The 19,264-nt window shown below is 42.6% G+C and overlaps 2 protein-coding genes and 1 long non-coding RNA gene across 10 annotated transcripts in view; 1 reads left to right on the top strand and 2 right to left on the bottom strand.

The window, feature by feature from the left end:
- The window catches only part of cdh23 (cadherin-related 23), a 646,476-nt gene that overhangs the window by 494,551 nt on the left and 132,661 nt on the right, over positions 1–19,264 (top strand). The gene's annotated exons all lie outside the window — the stretch shown is intronic.
- The window catches only part of vsir (V-set immunoregulatory receptor), a 62,942-nt gene that overhangs the window by 3,456 nt on the left and 40,222 nt on the right, over positions 1–19,264 (bottom strand). For 2 of the 8 annotated variants that reach the window (XR_016496100.1, XR_016496099.1), the window contains exons 2-7: positions 6,889–7,290; positions 6,538–6,588; positions 5,554–5,673; positions 5,333–5,360; positions 4,739–4,923; positions 1,930–2,124 (exon numbers count right to left, since the gene is read on the bottom strand). Coding sequence is in view for 4 of the 8 variants with exons in the window: in XM_090235095.1 (XP_090091221.1) it covers positions 4,739–4,923; positions 5,333–5,360; positions 5,554–5,673; positions 6,538–6,588; positions 6,889–7,290 (786 nt within the window). In the remaining 4 variants the exon portion in view is untranslated. Of the gene's footprint in view, positions 1–1,929; positions 2,125–4,738; positions 4,924–5,332; positions 5,361–5,553; positions 5,674–6,537; positions 6,589–6,888; positions 7,291–13,538; positions 15,482–17,006; positions 17,117–19,264 lie in introns of those variants that run through there. The other 6 variants (XM_090235095.1, XM_021605762.3, XR_016496102.1 and 3 more) reach the window with 5 other exon arrangements.
- Positions 12,064–16,081, bottom strand: LOC149985592 (uncharacterized). Its single transcript, XR_016496131.1, has 2 exons — positions 12,510–16,081; positions 12,064–12,337 (listed from the first exon to the last, which is right to left on the bottom strand). It is a non-coding gene; the product is annotated as an uncharacterized LOC149985592 (long non-coding RNA).

Below are 19,264 nucleotides of genomic sequence, written 5' to 3'. Positions count from 1 at the left end.
GTGGATGCTACCATGCTTACGTATAGTCCTGCATGAATGGATAATGATGAGTGAGTAAGTTACAGGTGTACAAATATCATACCCCCAAGACATGCTAACCTCTCACCATTACAATAACATGGAAGGTTAGCATTTTTGGGTGTAGTATGATACACTACATGACCAAAAGTATGTGGACACCTGCTCGTCAAACATCTATTTCCAAAATCATGGGCATTAATATGGAGTTGGTCCCCCCTTTGCTGCTATAAAGCCTACACTCTCCTGGGAAGGCCTTCCACTAGATGGTTGGAACATTGTCATGGGGATTTGCTTCCATTCATCTACAAGAGCCTTAGTGAGGTCGGGCACTGATGTTGGGCGACTAGGCCTGGCTTGATGTAATCATTGCGTGCTAGGACTATGGCATCAAATACTAAACGTTTGACTACTTTAATATACAGTACATAAGTGAATTTGTCCCAATACTTTTTGGTCCCCTAAAATTGGGGGACTATGTACAAAAAGTGCTGTAATTTCTAAACAGTTATATGGATGAAAATACCCTCACATTAAAGCTGACAGTCTGCACTTTAACCTTAGTCATTGTATAATTTCAAATTCAAAGTGCTAGAGTACAGAGCCAAAATAACAACAAAAATTAGTCACTGTCCCAATACTTTTGGAGCTCACTGTACACACACCAAGAGAGGGAAGTTAGTTACTGCATCAGATACTGTAAGTTGGTCTGTTGTAATATTGGTTTGCTTAGGGAACATTTGTGACTGATGAGGAAACTAAATCTTTGTACATAAATGTTTCAATACTTTGCCAACACAGTCCCCCCAAAATAGATAAAGAATACTGCACATTCTGTACAAGACACAAGCAATTCTACAGACAGTCTGGATTTCATAGAATAGGACGAAGAAGATGTGTCAGTCAAAAGCAGAACCAGAAAGAGGTTCTAGACCAGTGTTGTGAAACTCTGAAAAAGAAAGCGGAAACTATTGATGCTAAAATTCCACTGAGTTGAAGGTCAGCATGGGCTATTATTTTTAAGCAGAAAACATGAAGTGAGCCTGTGTATGTATGCGTTAGAGAATCAGCTGCTGAACAAGCCTTTCTATCTAAGACGGGCCCTCTCTCCTCTCTGTTCCACCAAGACTTGGCTACCAGGAAACCGGGCAATCCACCTCGGAATGCTGTGAACGTCTGAACAGGTTCCCCAGGAATAAAGGGCATGATTGAACTTGCCTGGCTCAATTGAACCAGAAGAATAGTTGCAAAACTGTGAATGCTGCTCATCTGGGACTCCAAGTAGGCTATAGCAAATACTTAAAATATTTGAAAGATTTTGAATAGTATTTTAACCCAGGTCTGGACATTAAGAGAGTCAGAGGAGGTAAATGTTGTGGTGCAGCCATGCTCTATCCAGTGGGGAGTGGGAATGGGGAGTGAAACTGGATTCGACTTTTTGTGCATACCAGTTTCCTTAGTCACGTCACACTAAAGCCAGCTGTGTGTGTGTGTGTGTGTGTGTGTGTGTTTTAGCCTTCATAAGCTGGATGTTTCATGCTCTGTGCTGTGACAGGCGTGTAAAGCAATGGTAAGCTTATATTACGTCAGACTTTGGTTGCGTTTGTGTGGAAATTAAAATGACAGCAGTCAACTCTTGTGCAATATCAATACTTGGCTGTCTGCTTCTCTGTGTCAACAGCTATGTGTATGTACTTGCATGCGTGTGGAAGGTGGCCATTTGTGTATTTACATTTTTTTTCTCGCTTTTGGTGCAATTTTCACAAGTTTGTGGTAAACTCTTGTTTCAAAACTCAAAATCATACAGTCACTTTTTCACCAAAGTTAATAAGTGTTCCATCTAGAAATACTTGTTTCACATTGCAATACATCTTCATCTAAAGTAAGTGTCTTTCACAAGGCAATGCTCACATTACTTTAGATATCATCCACAGGGATGCTGGTTGATGTTGACGCCAATGCTTTACACCGTTGTGTCAAGTTGGCTGGATGTCCTTTGGGTGGTGGACCATTGTTGATACACACAGGAAACTGTTGAGTGTGAAAAAATCAGCGGTGTTGCAGTTCTTGACACAAATCGGTGCACCTGGCACCTACTACCATATCCTGTTCAAAGGCATAAAAATATTTTGTCTTACCAATTTGCCCTCTGAATGGCACACATACACAATCCATGTCTCAATTTTCTCAAGGCTTAAATATATTGACAAGATCAGAGATGCACGGTATATAACAAATCAAAGTGTATTGGTTGCGTACATAGATTAGCTTATGTTACAGCAGGTGCAGCAAAATGCTTGTGTTTCTAGCTCCTAGAGTGCAGTAATACAATATCAATGCAAACACGCAAATAATCCAGAAACTCCAAAACATTCCCTATACAGTAAACGGTACTGTAATATGGTCATATATTTTCCATTTAAGTAACAGACAATTTTATCCAAAGTGACAACAGTCCACACTAGTGTGTGACCCCAGTGGGAATCAAACCCAAAACTCCAGTGTTGCTAGTGACACGTTCATGTGAACTGAGCCACGTACATGACCACTACAATACATAAGTACAATACACAATTACAATACAGGAAGAAAATGTATGATTGCCATCCACATGAGCGTACCACCCTCCTTCGGGCCATGGATAAAGCATGCAATGATTTCAATACAGACCTACAGTACCAGTCAAAAGTTTGGACACACCTATTGATTCCATTCTATATTTGTACTGTTTTCTACATTGTTGAATAATAGTGAAGACTATCAAGACTATGAAATAACACATATGGAATCATGTAGTAACCCAAAAAGTGTTAAACAAATCAAAATATATGTTATATTTGAGATTCTTCAAAGTAGCCACCCTTTGCCTTGTTGACAGCTTTGCACACTCTTGGAATTCTCTCAACCAGCTTCATGAGATTCAACCAGCTTCATGAGGTCACCTGGAATGCATTTCAATTAACAGGTGTGCCTTGTTAATTTGTGGAATGCCTTTGAGCCAATCAGTTGTGTTGTGACAAGGTAGGGGTGATATACAGAAGATAGCCCTATTTGGTAAAATACCAAGTTTATATTATGTCAAGAACAACTCAAATAAGCGAAGAGAAATGACAGTCCATCATTACTTTAAGACATGAAGGTCAGTCAATACCACAATAATAATAAGAGACTTGTTGGGCCAAAAAACACGAGCAATGGACATTAGACCAGTGGAAATCTGTCCTTTGGTCTGATGAGTCCAAATTTGATTTTTGGTTCAAACTGCTGTCTTTGTGAGATGCAGAGTAGGTGAACGGATGATCTCCGTATGTGTGGTGCCCACCATGAAGTATGGAGGAGGAGGTGTGATGGTGCTTTGCTGTTGACACTGTCTGTGATTTATTTAGAATTCAAGGCACGCTTAACCAGCATGGCTACCACAGCATTCTGCAGCGATACGCCATCCCATCTGGTTTGCGCTTAGTGGGACTATCATTTGTTTTTCCATCGGACAATGACCCAACACGCCTCCAGATGACCTGGGCTCCACAATCACCCAACCTCAACCCAATTGAGATGGTTAATTTATTTAACCCTTATTTAACTAGGCAAGTCAGTTAAGAACAAATTCTTATTTACAATGACGGCCAAACCATAACCCGGATGACACTGGGCCAATTGGGACTCCCAATCACGGCCAGTTGTGATACAGCCTGGAAACAAACCAGGGTCTGTAGTGACACCTTTAGCACTCGGGAGCCCCGAGTTGGACCGCAGAGTGAAGGAAAAGCAGCCCACAACTGCTCAGCACATGTGGGAATTCCTTCAATACCTATGGAAAAGCATTCCAGGTGAGCTGGTTGAGAGAATGCCAGGAGTGTGCAAAGCTGTTATCAAGGCAAAGGGTGGCTACTTTGAAGAATCTAAAATATAATTTCATTTGTTTAACACTTTTTTGGTTACTACATGATTACAAATGTGTTATTTCATAGTTTTGATGTCTTCACTATTATTCTCAAATGTAGAAAATAGTACAAATAAATAAAAATCCTTGAATGAGTAGGTGTGTCCAAACTTTTGACTGGTACTGTATGTCATGCTTGGATTCGCCATGCCAAAAGGTGTTTCGCCAGGTGCATGAACAATGTGGATATATCCTGCGATTTCGATGAGAACATATGGCCAAATGCTCAAGACAGGCTTGATGCAAACTAGTAGTGCCTGCTAAACATAGTTTATTTCATTCTTTCATTTGAAAGATGTCTTCAATGATGACACATGGGATAGAAATTATCGAAAAGATGTTCAGTCAAATTTGTGGGTAAAGCAAGTGTATTGCCTAATGTGAATACAGGGTAAACATTGTAATTTACAGAACTGTAGCATACTACATTCAAACGTAAATGTTGAAGCATGTATCTTAATTTTTTCATTATTGGATTAATTTATTGTTAAAATAACACAATTGAGAAGCTAACATGATGTTGTGTTTTGTTGATTAAACCAATTGACTCATTATATTTCACAGTAATATTGTATTTTGGATCAAAGGTTGTGTTGAAAGAAGTCTACAAACAAAATGAATGCACTGTACAACAAATGTTTTTGAACGCAAGACTGGCTGCGTTACACGTGTTGCTTGTGAAAATAGTACCAAAGCGCGTGTCTGCATGTGTGTGTGCATGAGCATCCATGCATTCGTGCGTGTATGTGTGTTATATCCTGTGTGTACGTGTCTTACCCTGTTCTGGGAAGAAGACAACTCCGTGTGCGGGAGGAGATAGGGGGGTGCCAGGGTCGGACAGTAGCAGGTGTCGGCCTGTCTCTGAGGACTGCCTGGTCATGATTTGAGACACAGTCCTGGTCTTAGCCTGGCCTGGGGGTGAGACCCCCAGAAATACTGGGTTCTCATGGCCCGCAGCTTCACTGAGGAGAGACACACACAGGGGAGAGGGAAGAAACTACCAGATAGATGTATACAGAAAACATATACAGTATTGTATAGTACACAACTGCTATCCGATACATACAGTATTATATTAAGTGTAAACTCCCTCTGTGCAGTGCACTTCATCAGTCCCAATTCAAGTACATTATTTTTACATTCCTCCAGTTGTATGAGTCGGTGAGTGCACATTTACAAGTTCTCAAGACATTGCATACTTATATCAAGAGTTGACTATACATGAATACATACATACTGTACATAACAGTGTGATTACCACTTTGTATCTGTGTTATCAACAGCGTTATGGAAGTATGTATGTGGTTAGTTTTAGCCTAATGTCAGAGGGAAGCCATAGCTGTCGTCTGGGCTGTGCAAAACTCAACTCACCTGTCCATTCTCACCAGCTCGTGTGCACCTGGGAGGGGGAAAGGGAAATGGCCCATTATCAGACAACAAAGCAGTGTGCTAAATCTATGCATGTTTATTCCCTAATGTCATACTTGCTAGTGTAGAGGAAATGAGTTTAAACTGTGTGTGTGTGTGTGTGTGTGTGTGTGTGTGTGTGTGTGTGTTTGTGTGTGTTGCACGCGTATGTCTTTGTTACTCACGTTGGCTGGACTGGGCGGATTGTCTTTGCTTGTACACTAACACCATGATGATGGGCAAAGAGAGAATAGCCATGATGCAAGCAGCTGTGGCCAGGCCTGCAGTCACTGACCCTGAGGATACTGTAAATAGACCAGGGGCAAAATTAACCTCAAAGAGCATTTTACTTAGCCTGATGGAACCAGCCTGATCGCCGTGTCCACCATTCTATTTCCATTCTATGTCAGTCTAAACTTCTTCCTCATTGAAACAGTTTGAGCCTGTAATGAGGGGCATTATTTAAAACTAACTGATCTGTGGTTGGATCTCTTTCAACCAACCAGAGGACAGCCTAATTCAACGCACATGTCGGATTTTGTCCTAAACCCACCCATTGTTTCTGAGAGGATGCTGATTGGCCCCTTTATACCAAACACCCATCTTTAGTCCGCAAAAACACTACAGTGAATACTACAGTAAAGTCAGCAGAAACATTACAGTGACAACTATAGTATTTATACCAACTCATTGGCCTTGTGGTTAGAGTGTCTGCGCTGAGAATGGAAGGTCGTGAGTCCAATCCCTGGCCGAGTCATACCAAATACTATAAAAATAGGATCTGATGCATCTCTGCTTGGCACTCAGCGTTAAGGAAATGGATTGGGGGCAAGGCCATACAATACACTAGCGTCCTGTCCAGTGGGTGTACTTGTCCATCAAGCTGCCTCACGCTACAGAAACAGTAGATGGGCTCCTGCCTTTTGAGCCATTCCGTCCTGCACAAGTTACTTAATTACTTATTTACACACTATATAGCATTTTTTTGTATAGGCAGGTGACTCCAATAATCAACTAATCATGACCTTAGGTTTAGAATGCAATTAGTTTAATCAGCTTTGCTTGCTAGGGATGGGGAAAAAGTGTGACACCACTCCGGCGCCCAAGGACTGGAGTTGCCCATCCCTGTGCTGGAGGCAGGTACAATTGTCCATGTGAATAAAGTATACCTTCTGCTGGCTTGATGTCCAATAGAGTGCATTTCGCCTCATCTCTTTTCCCTACAGAGAGATGAGGAGACATACAAGACAGTTTAGCATTTTAAATGTCATGATAAGAATTGACTCGTAGTTGCACCGTGCACACACACACACAAATATTAAACAATTGACAGACGTGAATTCAAACACACACAAAAACTCAAAACACACATTTTCGCTCTCACTCTTTCTCTCTCTCTCTCTCACACGCACGCACGCACGCACGCACGCACGCACGCACGCACGCACGCACACACACACACACACACACACACACACACACACACACACACAGTGACACACACACACACATGGCCTTACGAGGTGTGATAGTGAGAAAGATGTGGCTATGCGTCCTCTGCACCACCTTGCCATTGTTAATATCCAGGGAGAGGCAGCAGTAACGCCCTTGGTCAGAATTGTTCACAAGCTGTAGTTGCACCCAGAAAGACTCTTCGCTTGCCCCGTACTTTACCCCCCAAGGAAGCGCCGCACTGGAATGGTTGCCCCGGTGATTGTGTTCGCGGGGGTGCACCTTGTCATGGCAATGCTCAGCTGAGTGGGGGGTGAAAAGCCAGCTTTGATGCAGGTGGTCCGAGGGGTGCAGCTTGGCACCTTTCTGGGCACAGAGCAGGGTGACATTGGCACCCACCTCGCACATGTAGGAAAGGTGGGGGGCATTGACAGTCAGGCGGGTGTGAGGATGGGCCACGTCTCCATTGGCTGCAGAGGAGACAGAGTGGACACTTATTGGTGGGAGCACTTCTCAACTGACAAATTAGGCACTAGTTGGCTAAGCAAAGAACCGGGGTGTATTCATTAGTGAAAGATAAAAACATTTAGCAACTAAATGTTTTACATTGGACTATTTCAGGTACGTCCCTCCCTGTTTCGTCCCATTTGGTAAGGGTAGTCACATCATCATAGAAGTTGTTTCAGGAAGAAACAGTGCCTTCAGAAAGTATCCTTGACTTTTTCCACATTTTGTTACATTACAGCTTTATTTCCTCAGCAATTTACACACAATACCCCACAAAGCTAAAACAGATTTTTGCACCAAAAAATATATAATTCAAACTGAAATACCTTATTTACATAAGTATTCAGACCCCTTGCTGTGAGACTCAAAAATTCAGCTCAGGTGCATCCTGTTTCCATTGGTCATCCTTTAGATATTTCTACAACTTGATTGGAGTCTATCTGTGGTAAATTCAATTGATTGGACATGGTTTGGAAAGGCACAGACCTGTCTATATAAGGTCTCACAGTTGACAATGCATGTCAGAGCAAAAACCAAGCCATGAGATCGAAGGAATTGTCCGTAGAGCTCCGAGACAGAATTGTGTCAAGGCACAGATCTGGGGAAGGGTACCCAAACATTTCTGCAGCATTGAAGGTCCCCAAGAAAACAGTGGCATTCTTAAAAAGAAGAAGTTTGGAACCACCAAGACTCTTCCTAAAGCTGGCTGCCTGGCCAAACTTTGCAATCAGGGAAGAAGGGCCTTGGTCAGGAAGGTGACTAAAAAACTGATGGTCACTCTGACAGAGCTCTAGAGTTCCTCTGTGAAGATGGAAGAGGGAGAACCTTCCAGGAACCATCTCTGCAGCACATCAATCAGGTCTTTATGGTAGTGGCCAGACAGAAGCCACTCCTCAGTAAAAGGCACATGACAGCCCGCTTGGAGTTTGACAAAAGGCGCCTAAAGACTATCAGACCATGAGAAACAAGATTCTCTGGTCTAATGAAACCAATATTGAACTATTTGGCCTGAATGCCAAGTGTCACGCCTGCAGGAAACCTGGCACCATCCCTATGGTGAAGCATGGTGGTGGCAGCATCATGCTGTGTGGATGTTTTGCAGCGGCAGGTACTGGGAGACTAGTCAGGATCGAGGCAAAGATGAACGGAGCAAAGTACAGAGAGATCCTTGATGAAAACCTGCTCCAGAGCACTAAGGACCTCAGACTGGGGCAAAGGTTCACCTTCAAACAGGACAACGACGCACATAACTAAGACAACGTAGGAGTGATACAGGACAAGTCTCTGAATGTCCTTGAGTGGCCCAGCCAGAGCCCGGACTTGAACCTGATCGAACATTGCTGGAATGACCTGAAAATAGCTCGGTAGCAACACTCCCCATCCAACCTGACAGAGCTTGAGATGATCTGCAGTGAAAAATCTGAGAAACTCCCCAAATACAGGTGTGCCAAGCTTGTAGCATCATACCCAAGAAAACTCTAGGCTGTAATCGCTACCAAAGGTCCTTCAACAAAGTACTGAGTAAAGCGTCTGAATACTTATGTAAATGTGATATTTCAGTATTTTTTTTAAATACATTTTTGCTTTGTCATTATGGGTATTGTGTTTAAATCAAATCAAATCAAATTGTATTTGTCACATACACATGGTTAGCAGATGTTAATGCGAGTGTAGCGAAATGCTTGTGCTTCTAGTTCCGACAATGCAGTAATAACCAACGAGTAATCTAACTAACAATTCCAAAACTACTACCTTATACACACAAGTGTAAAGGGATAAAGAATATGTACATAAAGATATATGAATGAGTGATGGTACAGAACGGCATAGGCAAGATGCAGTAGATGGTATCGAGTACAGTATATACATATGAGATGAGTATGTAAACAAAGTGGCATAGTTTAAAGTGGCTAGTGATATATTTTACATCAATTCCCATTATTAAAGGGCTGGAGTTGAGTCAGTGTGTTGGCAGCAGCCACTCAATGTTAGTGGTGGCTGTTTAACAGTCTGATGGCCTTGAGATAGAAGCTGTTTTTCAATCTCTCGGTCCCAGCTTTGATGCACCTGTACTGACCTCGCCTTCTGGATGATAGCGGGGTGAACAGGCAGTGGCTCATGTGGTTGTTGTCCTTGATGATCTTTATGGCCTTCCTGTGACATCGGGTGGTGTAGGTGTCCTGGAGGGCAGGTAGTTTGCCCCCGGTGATGCATTGTGCAGACCTCACTACCCTCTGGAGAGCCTTACGGTTGTGGGCGGAGCAGTTGCCGTACCAGGCGGTGATACAGCCCGACAGGATGCTCTCGATTGTGCATCTGTAGAAGTTTGTGAGTGCTTTTGGTGACAAGCCAAATTTCTTCAGCCTCCTGAGGTTGAAGAGGCGCTGCTGTGCCTTCTTTACGATGCTGTCTGTGTGGGTGGACCATTTCAGTGTGTCTGTGATGTGTACGCCGAGGAACTTAAAACTTACTACCCTCTCCACTACTGTTCCATCGATGTGGATAGGGGGGTGTTCCCTCTGCTGTTTCCTGAAGTCCACAATCATCTCCTTAGTTTTCCTGACACCACACTTCGAGGCCCTCAACTCCACCCTGTAGGCCGTCTCGTCATTGTTGGTAATCAAGCCTACCACTGTTGTGTCATCCGCAAACTTGATGATTGAGTTGGAGGCGTGCGTGGCCACGCAGTCGTGGGTGAACAGGGAGTACAGGAGAGGGGTCAGAACGCTACCCTTGTGGGGCCCCAGTGTTGAGGATCAGCGGGGTGGAGATGTTGTTACCTACCCTCACCACCTGGGGGCGGCCCGTCAGGAAGTCCAGTACCCAGTTGCACAGGGCGGGGTCGAGACCCAGGGTCTCGAGCTTAATGACGAGTTTGGAGGGTACTAATGGTGTTAAATGCTGAGCTGTAGTCGATGAACAGCATTCTCACATAGGTATTCCTCTTGTCCAGATGGGTTTAGGGCAGTGTGCAGTGTGGTTGAGATTGCATCGTCTGTGGACCTATTTGGGCGGTAAGCAAATTGGAGCAAATTGGAGTCTAGGGTGTCTGGTAGGGTGGAGGTGATATGGTCCTTGACTAGTCTCTCAAAGCACTTCATGATGACGGAAGTGAGTGCTACGGGGCGGTAGTCGTTTAGCTCAGTTACCTTAGCTTTCTTGGGAACAGGAACAATGGTGGCCCTCTTGAAGCATGTGTAGATTTATGAGCGGAAAAAACTATTTAATCCATTTTAGAATAAGGCTGTAACCTAACAAAATGTGGAAAAGTCAAGGGATCTGAATACCTTCCGAATGCACTGTACAAAGTACTATAGTTACAAGTACAAAAACAACCCCTTAAACTGCGCACTGAGGCTTGTTATGATACATTCTGCTTTTGCATATTATAGGTCAGCTTGTTTCATTTCCTCTATTCTGGGTATTCTTTTGCTGGTTAGAAAGTACAGACAGAGATTGTTCTAGTCTGCTGTCTATACAAATTTTCTCCAGATAGTTAATAGTTGTTAGATGAGAGAGACACATGTGCATGTGGGAGAGAAAGAGGAAAGATAGTTGAGAGAGAGAGAGAGAGAGAGAGAGAGAGAGAGAGGCATGCCAATTGTGAGAGTGTCTGTTGAGCTTTTGCATATTTCAGTTGGACACAGTTCCAATGTACAGTACCTGTCAAAAGTTTGGACACACGTATTCATTCCATTTTTTTGTTTTTACTATTTTATACATTGTAGAATAATAGTGAAGACATCTTACGACCAGACCATGAGAAACAAGATATACACACACTTCAAAAATCAGTGTCGATGAAGAGGAGGAGACATGGATTGTGTATGTGTTCCATTCAGAAGGTGAATATGGGCAAGACAAAATATGTAAGTGTCTTTGAACAGTGTATGGTAGTAGGTACCATGGGGCACCAGTTTGAGTGTGTCAAGAACTGCAATGCTGCTAGGTTTCACACTCAACAATTTCCCATGTATCATGAATGGTCCACCACCCAAAAGACATCCAGCCAACTTGACACAACTGTGGCAAGCACTGGAATCAACATGGGCCAGCATCCCTGTGGAACGCTTTCGACACCTTGTAGAGTTCATGCCCCGACGAATTGAGGCTGTTCTGTGGACAAAAGGGGTGCAACTCAATATTTGGAATTTGTTCCTAATGCTTTGTATACTCATTGTATTTCCACACTGAGTTTGAATTATGAGAATTCCCATTTAGTGTAAGAGCTGTTTGAAAAGGCTTTATGAAATTTCAGCCTGTTTTGGTGGGAGGGATTTTTGGCCTTCCATGGTGTAAATGAGTTAATAGACCAATAAGTATAAGATGATCATGTTTTTTCATGTGTGTAGTGATTAATTCACGTCAGGCCCTCATTTTAAGGTCAACCAACTATGGTGAAAGTATTCCTTTAAAAAAAAATATATATATATATATACAACAATTCAAGAGAAACACTGAACATGTAATATTCAAATCACAGTGTAAAAGCAGGTGAGCTGGATCTACTGTTTCTGGCCATTTTTTGGTGTTTTGTGTGAGAGGATCTAGCATAAAACATCAAGCCTGTTTTAACAATTAAAATAAATTTGTGAAGCTTGCATTCAATTGCCGCTTCCATTCCCCATGTTACAAGGGGATTTAGGGCTGATTTAACATGAATTCGTTAGCCCTGTTATTTTATTTGGCACTTAATATAATATTTTTTTTATTCAACCACTTGATAAGGGAAAATGTTTTGTTACCAGAATGTTCAAATTAGGTGAAATCAAATGTTTTTATGGGACTAAGTTACACTTCTCAAAAAAGCACCAAATTGTTTAAACGACCTGCTTGTCAATGATTTTAGAAGGAGGCATAATGATGATTGAATTGATTTCACTTTCCATATCTGTCTAGACTTGTAAGATATCTAGATACAACGTGTGCCTGACTACCTCCAGAGGTGGTCCGGAAGATCTGATCACAATCAGATCACAATGCATCTTCGTCTACACCATGGTTCCCAAACTCGGTCCTGGGTCCCTTCCCGGGTAAACGTTTTGGTTTTTGCTTTAGCACTACACAGCTGATTCAAATAACCAACTCATCATCAAATTTAGATTATTTGAATCAGCTGTGTTGTGCTAGGGCAAAAAACTAATTGTGCACCCAGGGGGCCCCAGGACCGAGTTTGAGAAACCTCGGTCTACACCTGTCTGTGGGCACAATCAGAATGTGGACAAGATCAGAAGAAAGGAGGCATGTTAGAACCAGGTATAAAACAGGGCTATAGTCACAGCTAGTCAGTGTTGTGTCCTTGGGCCTGTTAAAGAAGTGACTGAGTAGGAGTGGCGGTCCCAAGGTCTAGGTGGTGGCAGGCTGAAGGACACTGTGGCTCTGCTCTGACTCAATATTGTTAGAGGGTTTAAACACTATTTTATGCTTGGATGTTTGTTTTAGCCTGCCTGGAGTGTCAGGTGGGCAAGGTTTGCACTGTCTGGACTTTTCTATTGGTTCCATTGCAACAGGCAGGCAAAATCCAGAATAGCTGGTATTTGGAACCCAGGTCTGGTCTTGTCTGTCCCGGACAGTGGGTCAGAAATGTAGGCTTCTAGGCCCATTAAACCATCCTCAAGTAGATTTCCTAAACAGACATACGCATAGGTCAATTTGTGCTCAGTAAGGAATAAACCCAGGCCTGGCCCATTTAGGCCCTAATGTCAAAGTGACCCAGGAAAGTGTCTCTAATCATAGTAACCATCTCATGATTTGCCTCTGGAGATAGAGAGAATGGGATCAATGAACAAGCAGATGGTTGTCTGAGAAACAGGAGGTTAACAGCTATCTTCATGAAAGCAATAGAGCCTTGAACAGACCACCGAGACTGGACGCAGTACTTAGCACCTCTGCCCAGAATGTCGACATTCAAGATGTTTTGTGTGTTCATATAGCACAGAATTTGGCGGTCAGTCTAGTAAAAATACTTCAGACCAGAACGACTGGTGGCATTAGCATTGCTTCCTTATTAAGCCTACTGTCTTCTTCAAGTTTAGCTGGAATTTAGGCCAAAAGGATTTGAGAAATTTGATTGATTGACGATAGCGCTAACATCCTGACCACACTGTTGCAAAATAAATGTACTCGTACACGTTATTCAATAATTTCACACAAACTGCTCACATGTTCCACCTCTCCCATCTCCTCACCGGTTTTAGGACCATATACTCACATGGATGATTGAAATATAAACTGAGGTCCACACTCCAGTCCAGTTGGTGGTGGTAATGCACCTTAAAGTTGGTTGCCAACCGTCATATAAAGTCCACAGAAGAAGAAGACTGAAGGAGAGATTACAAGAAACTAACTAGGTTTACCTTTTTATCTGTGGAATAATTGTCGGAGTAGAGAACACACAAATTTGGTTGACTCAAAATGGGTCAGAATTCTACAAAAGATCCAGAAAAAAGGATGTGCATTTCATGTAAAATAACCATCTAATGTTTATATCCCAGGACAAATTAGCTAGCAACAGCGAGCTAGCTAGCTAAATATCCATGAATGTTCTAGGTTAATATAGTTAGTTCAGAGAACATTTTGATAATTCAACCTGTGTGTCCTGATCGCGTCTGGTGTGAATAGACAAAATCAACATGCGCGCGATGGCGTTTGCCAGATCTAGTCAGCATGTAAGACATTGGCCTACATCTCGTCTTGCGCTGCGCAGAATATTAGATCTCAGCAACGACTGGAGAAGTATTTAAGATCACAACTTCCTTATGATATAGAGTGCATTTGAAAAGTACTCAGACCCTTTGACTTTTTCCAAATGTTGTTAGGGTACAGCCTCATTCTAAAATGGATAAAATTAAACAATTTCCTCAGCAATCTACACACAAGACCCCCTAATAACAAAGTAAAAGCAGGTTTTTAGAAATGTATTAAAAACAAAAACAGACCCTTTGCTATGAGACCTGAAATTGAGCTCAGGTGCACACTGTCTCCAATGTTTATCCTTGAGATGTTTCTACATTTTGATTGGACATGATTTGGAAAGGCTCACACCTGTCTATTTAAGGTCACACAGTTGACAGTCCATGTCAGAGCAAAAATCAAGCCATGAGGTTGAAGGAATTGTACGTAGAGCTCAGAGACAGGATTGTGTCCAGGCACAGATCTGGGGAAGGGTAGCAAAACAATTATGCAGCATTGATGGCCCCCAAGAACGCAGTGGCCTACATCCTTCTTAAATGGAAGAAGTTTGGAACCACCAAGAGTCTTCCTGGAGTGGGCCGTCCCGGCCAAACTGAGCAATCGGGGGAAAAGTGTCTTGGTCAGGGAGGTCACCAAGAACCCAATGGTCACTCTGACAGAGCTGTAGAGTTCCTCTGTGAAGATGGGAGAACCTTCCAGGAGGACAACCATCTCTGCAGCACTCCACCAATCAGGCCTTTATGGTGGAGTGGCCAGACGGAAGCCACTCCTCAGTAAAATACACATGACAACCCACTTGGAATTTGCCAAAAGGCACCTTAAGACTCTCAGACCATGAGAAACAAGATTCTCTGGTCTGATGAAACCAAGATTTAACTATTTGGCCTGAATGTCAAGCATCACGCCTGGAGGAAACCTGGCACCATCCTTACGGTGAAGCATGGTGGAGGCAGCATCATGCTGTGGGGATGTTTTGCAGCGGCAGGGACTGGGAGACGATCGAGGCAAAGATAAACAGAACAAATTACAGAGAGATCCTTGATGAAAACCTGCTCCAGAGCGAGGATCTCACCTCGCTAAGGTTCACCTTCCAACAGGACAACGACCCTAAGCACACAGCCAAGACAACGCAGGAGTGGCTTCGGGACAAGTCTCTGAATGTCCTTGAGTGACCCAGACAGAGCCCAGTCATGAACTCGATCGAACATCTCTGGAGAGACCTGAAAATATATGTGCAGTTTAGCATCTGCTTCATTTGATCACTTTTTTATAGACCGAGTCACTGGGGCTTCCTGCTTCAATTTTTGCTTGTGAGCAGGAATCAAGAGGAGACAATTGTGGTCAGATTTACCAATGAAGGGCGAGGGAGAGCTTTGTATGCGTCTCTGTGTGTGGAGTACAGGTGATCTAGAATTGTTTTCTCCCTGGTTGCGTATGTAACATGTTGATAGAAAGGTAAAACTGATTTAAGTTTCCCTGCATTAAAATCCCCAGCCACTAGGAGCGTCGCCACTAGGTGAGCGGTTTCCTGTTTGCTTATTTCCTTATACAGCTGACTGAGTGCAGTCTTAGTGGCAGCATCTGTCTGTGTTGATAAATAAACAGCCACAAAAAGTATGGATGAAAACTCTCTTGGCAAATAGTGTGGTCTACAGTATTATAAGATACTCTACTTCAGGCGAGCAAAATCTAGAGACTTCCTTAGATTTTGGGCACCAGCTGTTGTTTACAAATATGCACAGACCGCCCACCCCCCCTCGTCTTACCTGAGTGCTGTTCTATCTAGCCAATGCAACGTATATCCTGCTAGCTGCATATCCATGTCATCATTCAGCCACGATTCCGTGGAAAAATAAGATGTTACAGTTTCTGATGTCCCGTTGGTAGGATATTCGTGATCGTACCTCGTCTAATTTATTGTCCAATGATTGCACATTGGCAAGCAATATTGACGGTAACGGCAGCTTTCCCACTCTCCGTCTGCGGATCCTTATGAGGCACCCCGCTCTGTGTCCTCTGTACCTGCGTCCCTTTCTCTTGCCAATGACGGGGATGTTGGCCTTGTCGGGTGTTCGAAGTACATCCTGTGCGTCCTGCTTGTTGAAGAAAAAATCTTTGTCTAATCTGAGGTGAGTTATTGTTGTCCTGATATCCAGAAGCTCTTTTTTTCCGTAAAATACGGTGGCAGAAATATTATGTACAAAATAAGTTACAAATAACGCAAAAAAAACCTACATAATAGTACAATTGGTTAGGCACCCGTGAAAACTGCTGCCATTTCTTCCAGCGCCATTTTAATACAAGCTTGTAGCGTCATACCAAAGAAGACTCGAGGCTGTCTTCACTACCAAAGGTACTTCAACAAAGTACTGAATAAAGGGACTGAATACTTGTACATTTGATATCAGTTTTTTATTTTTATTCTTAAAAACTGTTTTTGCTTTGTCATTGAGGTTTGTGTGTAGGTTGATGAGAAAAAAACTATTTAATCAGTTTTAGAATAAGTCTGTAATGTAACAAAATGTGGAAAAAGTCAAGGGGTCTGAATACTGTCCGAAGGCACTGTATATATTTATATAAGCACAATGTGCTGACAGTTATCACAGGTGAAGTGAGACAATACAGATGACGTTGCTCATGATGTGCACCCCTCAAATTATACAAATGTAACAGTCTGAGCGCACCAGTTTTGAAACAACGATACAGATGTAACCATCTACAAAATAATAGCAAGAACCCCCTCTGCAGTTTAGAAAATGCTGTCATAATGCTGTGCTGATAAACATTTGCAATACATGTTTAACTCATGTAGATTGAAGGAAAATATAAAAGCAACATGCAACGATTTTACTGAGTTACAGTCAATTGAAATACATTCATTAGGCCCTGATCTATGGATTTCACATGACTAGGCAGGGGCGCAGCCATGGGTTGGCCTGGGAGGACATAGGCCAGAAATACTCCTCAACACTCCATATTTCCCTACCTCCCCCCTCAGACGATCCCGCAGGTGAAGAAGCTGGATGTGGAAGTCCTGGGCTGGTGTGGCTACACGTGGTCTGCGGTTGTAAGGCCGGTTGGACGTACTGCCAAATTCTATAAAATGAGGTTAAGGCGGCTTATGGAAGAGAAATTAACATTAAATTCTCTGCAACATCTCTGGTGGACATTCCTGCATTCAGCATGCCAATTCCACGCTCCCTCAAAATTTGTGACAAAATGGCACATTTTAGAGTGGCCTTCTATTGTCCCCAGGCCAAGGTGCATCTGTGTAATGATCATGCTGTTTCATCAAATTATTGATATGCCACACCTGCCAGGTGGATGTATTATCTTGGCAAAGGATAAATGATAACTAACAGTGATGTAAACACATTTGTGCACAAAATGTGAGAGAAATAAGCTCTTTGTGTATATTGGAACATTTGTGTGATCTTTTATTTCAGTTAATGAAACATGGGACCAACACTTTACATGATGCTTTTATATTTTTGTTCAGTGTATTATCTGAGCGGTACTGGTGCGCCCAACTCAAACATCTATGTGCATTCCACACACATCTCAGGTTTATAAGTGAGTGTTCCAAAACATCTAAAAGATTAGAAAAGGTTTTGTGGCACACTTGAGAGTTCCTCAAGGCACACCAATATGCTGCAGCACACCAGTTGACAACCACTGCAGTAGAGGGTTGTGGTCAAGGGAGTGGGTTGGGTTCTGTGTCCTTAGTTTACAGCCTTTGGCTCAGTCAGTTCAAGACAATGCTGTAGGCACAATGCTGTAGGCTTTTAAACATCCGTTAAAACAGACTCTCAAAGCAGAAGTGTGAATGTTTATTTTTTTCTGTGCTTCCTATTTCTCTCTCTCTCTGTGTGTGTGTGTGTGTGTGTGTGTGTGTGTGTGTGTGTGTGTGTGATCTGCAGGGTCACACAGCTTTAACATCTGCAGTTTTGGGGCGGCTACATATGCAAAGTGGAGACTGGAGAGCTTGCCTCAGTTGGCTTTACCAAAGGCTTTTATGTCTTAGTAAATAGTGTATAATTAAGCAATAGGGGGGGGGGGGGTGGTATATGGCCAATATACCATGGCCAAGGGCTGTTCATATATGCACAACGCAATGCAGAGTGTATGGATATAGCCCTTAGCCGTGTTATAATGGCAATATACCACAAACACCCGAGGTGCCTTATTGCAATTATAAACTGGTTACCAGCATAACTGGAGCAGTAAAAATAAATGTTTTGTCATACGGTCTGATATTACTCGGCTTTCAGCCAATCAGCCTTCAGGGCTCGATCCTCTCAGTTTATAATATCCCTTTGGTTGGTTTATCACTTGAGTTGATCTAAATTAGCAAATATCTGTGCAATCACAGGTCAAATCGTCTAGTGATAACCTGTGAGGTCTAAATCGGAGCCCTTATCCAATTGAAGTGAGTTAACGGGTGCAGCAGCTGCTTTTCATGCCTTGTCCAGATGGACTGGGGAGTGGTGCAGGGGGTTAAACAAACTCTTAAGCAGTGCCAGATGTTGTCTCATGCACCGTTTACATCTTGACACATTTCATTACGCCATACATCATATTCATGCAAAATATGACCTTTTCATTCAAGATAGGAGAAACATTTAGCTTACTTACTTTTTCCTTAACTTGTTTCGATAGCTTGACTTCCTAGAAAGTTATCTTACAGAACTGCTATCTATCTATACTGTAGCTAGCGACCTCCACCTAATAATTATCATCAAAAACAAACGTCATTACAATCAAGCGATTGAAACCAGTTCAGGGAACAGAACCAAAAAACGGAAAATGTCATTTTTCAAGGAACAGAAACATAACTAAAATGATCAATACTGTTCCCGGAAGAGAACATGGTTTTATTTTATTATTACAATATTTTACGTTCCAGGCATTTTTTCTCCCACAAAAAAAATGCAACAAAGCACCTACACTTTGCAAAAAAGCCCTCACTCTGTCACGTTGGATTTATTAACAACAAAAAGGTAAGACATGTTTTTATTTATTGTGCCGCTCTGCACACACAAACTTGTTAGCTAACGTTAGCTAGCTCAAGCTTGTTAGCTAGCTAGCTAAAAGGACATTCAAAGTTCCTCCATGGAAGTCGCTCCGACTAGGTATAATTCTGTGGACCTTTTTCAGATAATGCATGTCATAACAAGTTACCCAGCACTTCAAACCTCCTCCTCAACCCTCTCTCCCCAGTCCCACCTGCAAAATTTCAGTCCC

This window comes from Oncorhynchus mykiss, chromosome 1 (assembly GCF_057628025.1).
Source record: "Oncorhynchus mykiss isolate SJ-2025 chromosome 1, ASM5762802v1, whole genome shotgun sequence".
NCBI lineage: Eukaryota > Metazoa > Chordata > Actinopteri > Salmoniformes > Salmonidae > Oncorhynchus > Oncorhynchus mykiss.
This window is presented reverse-complemented; position numbering and strand designations above follow the sequence as displayed.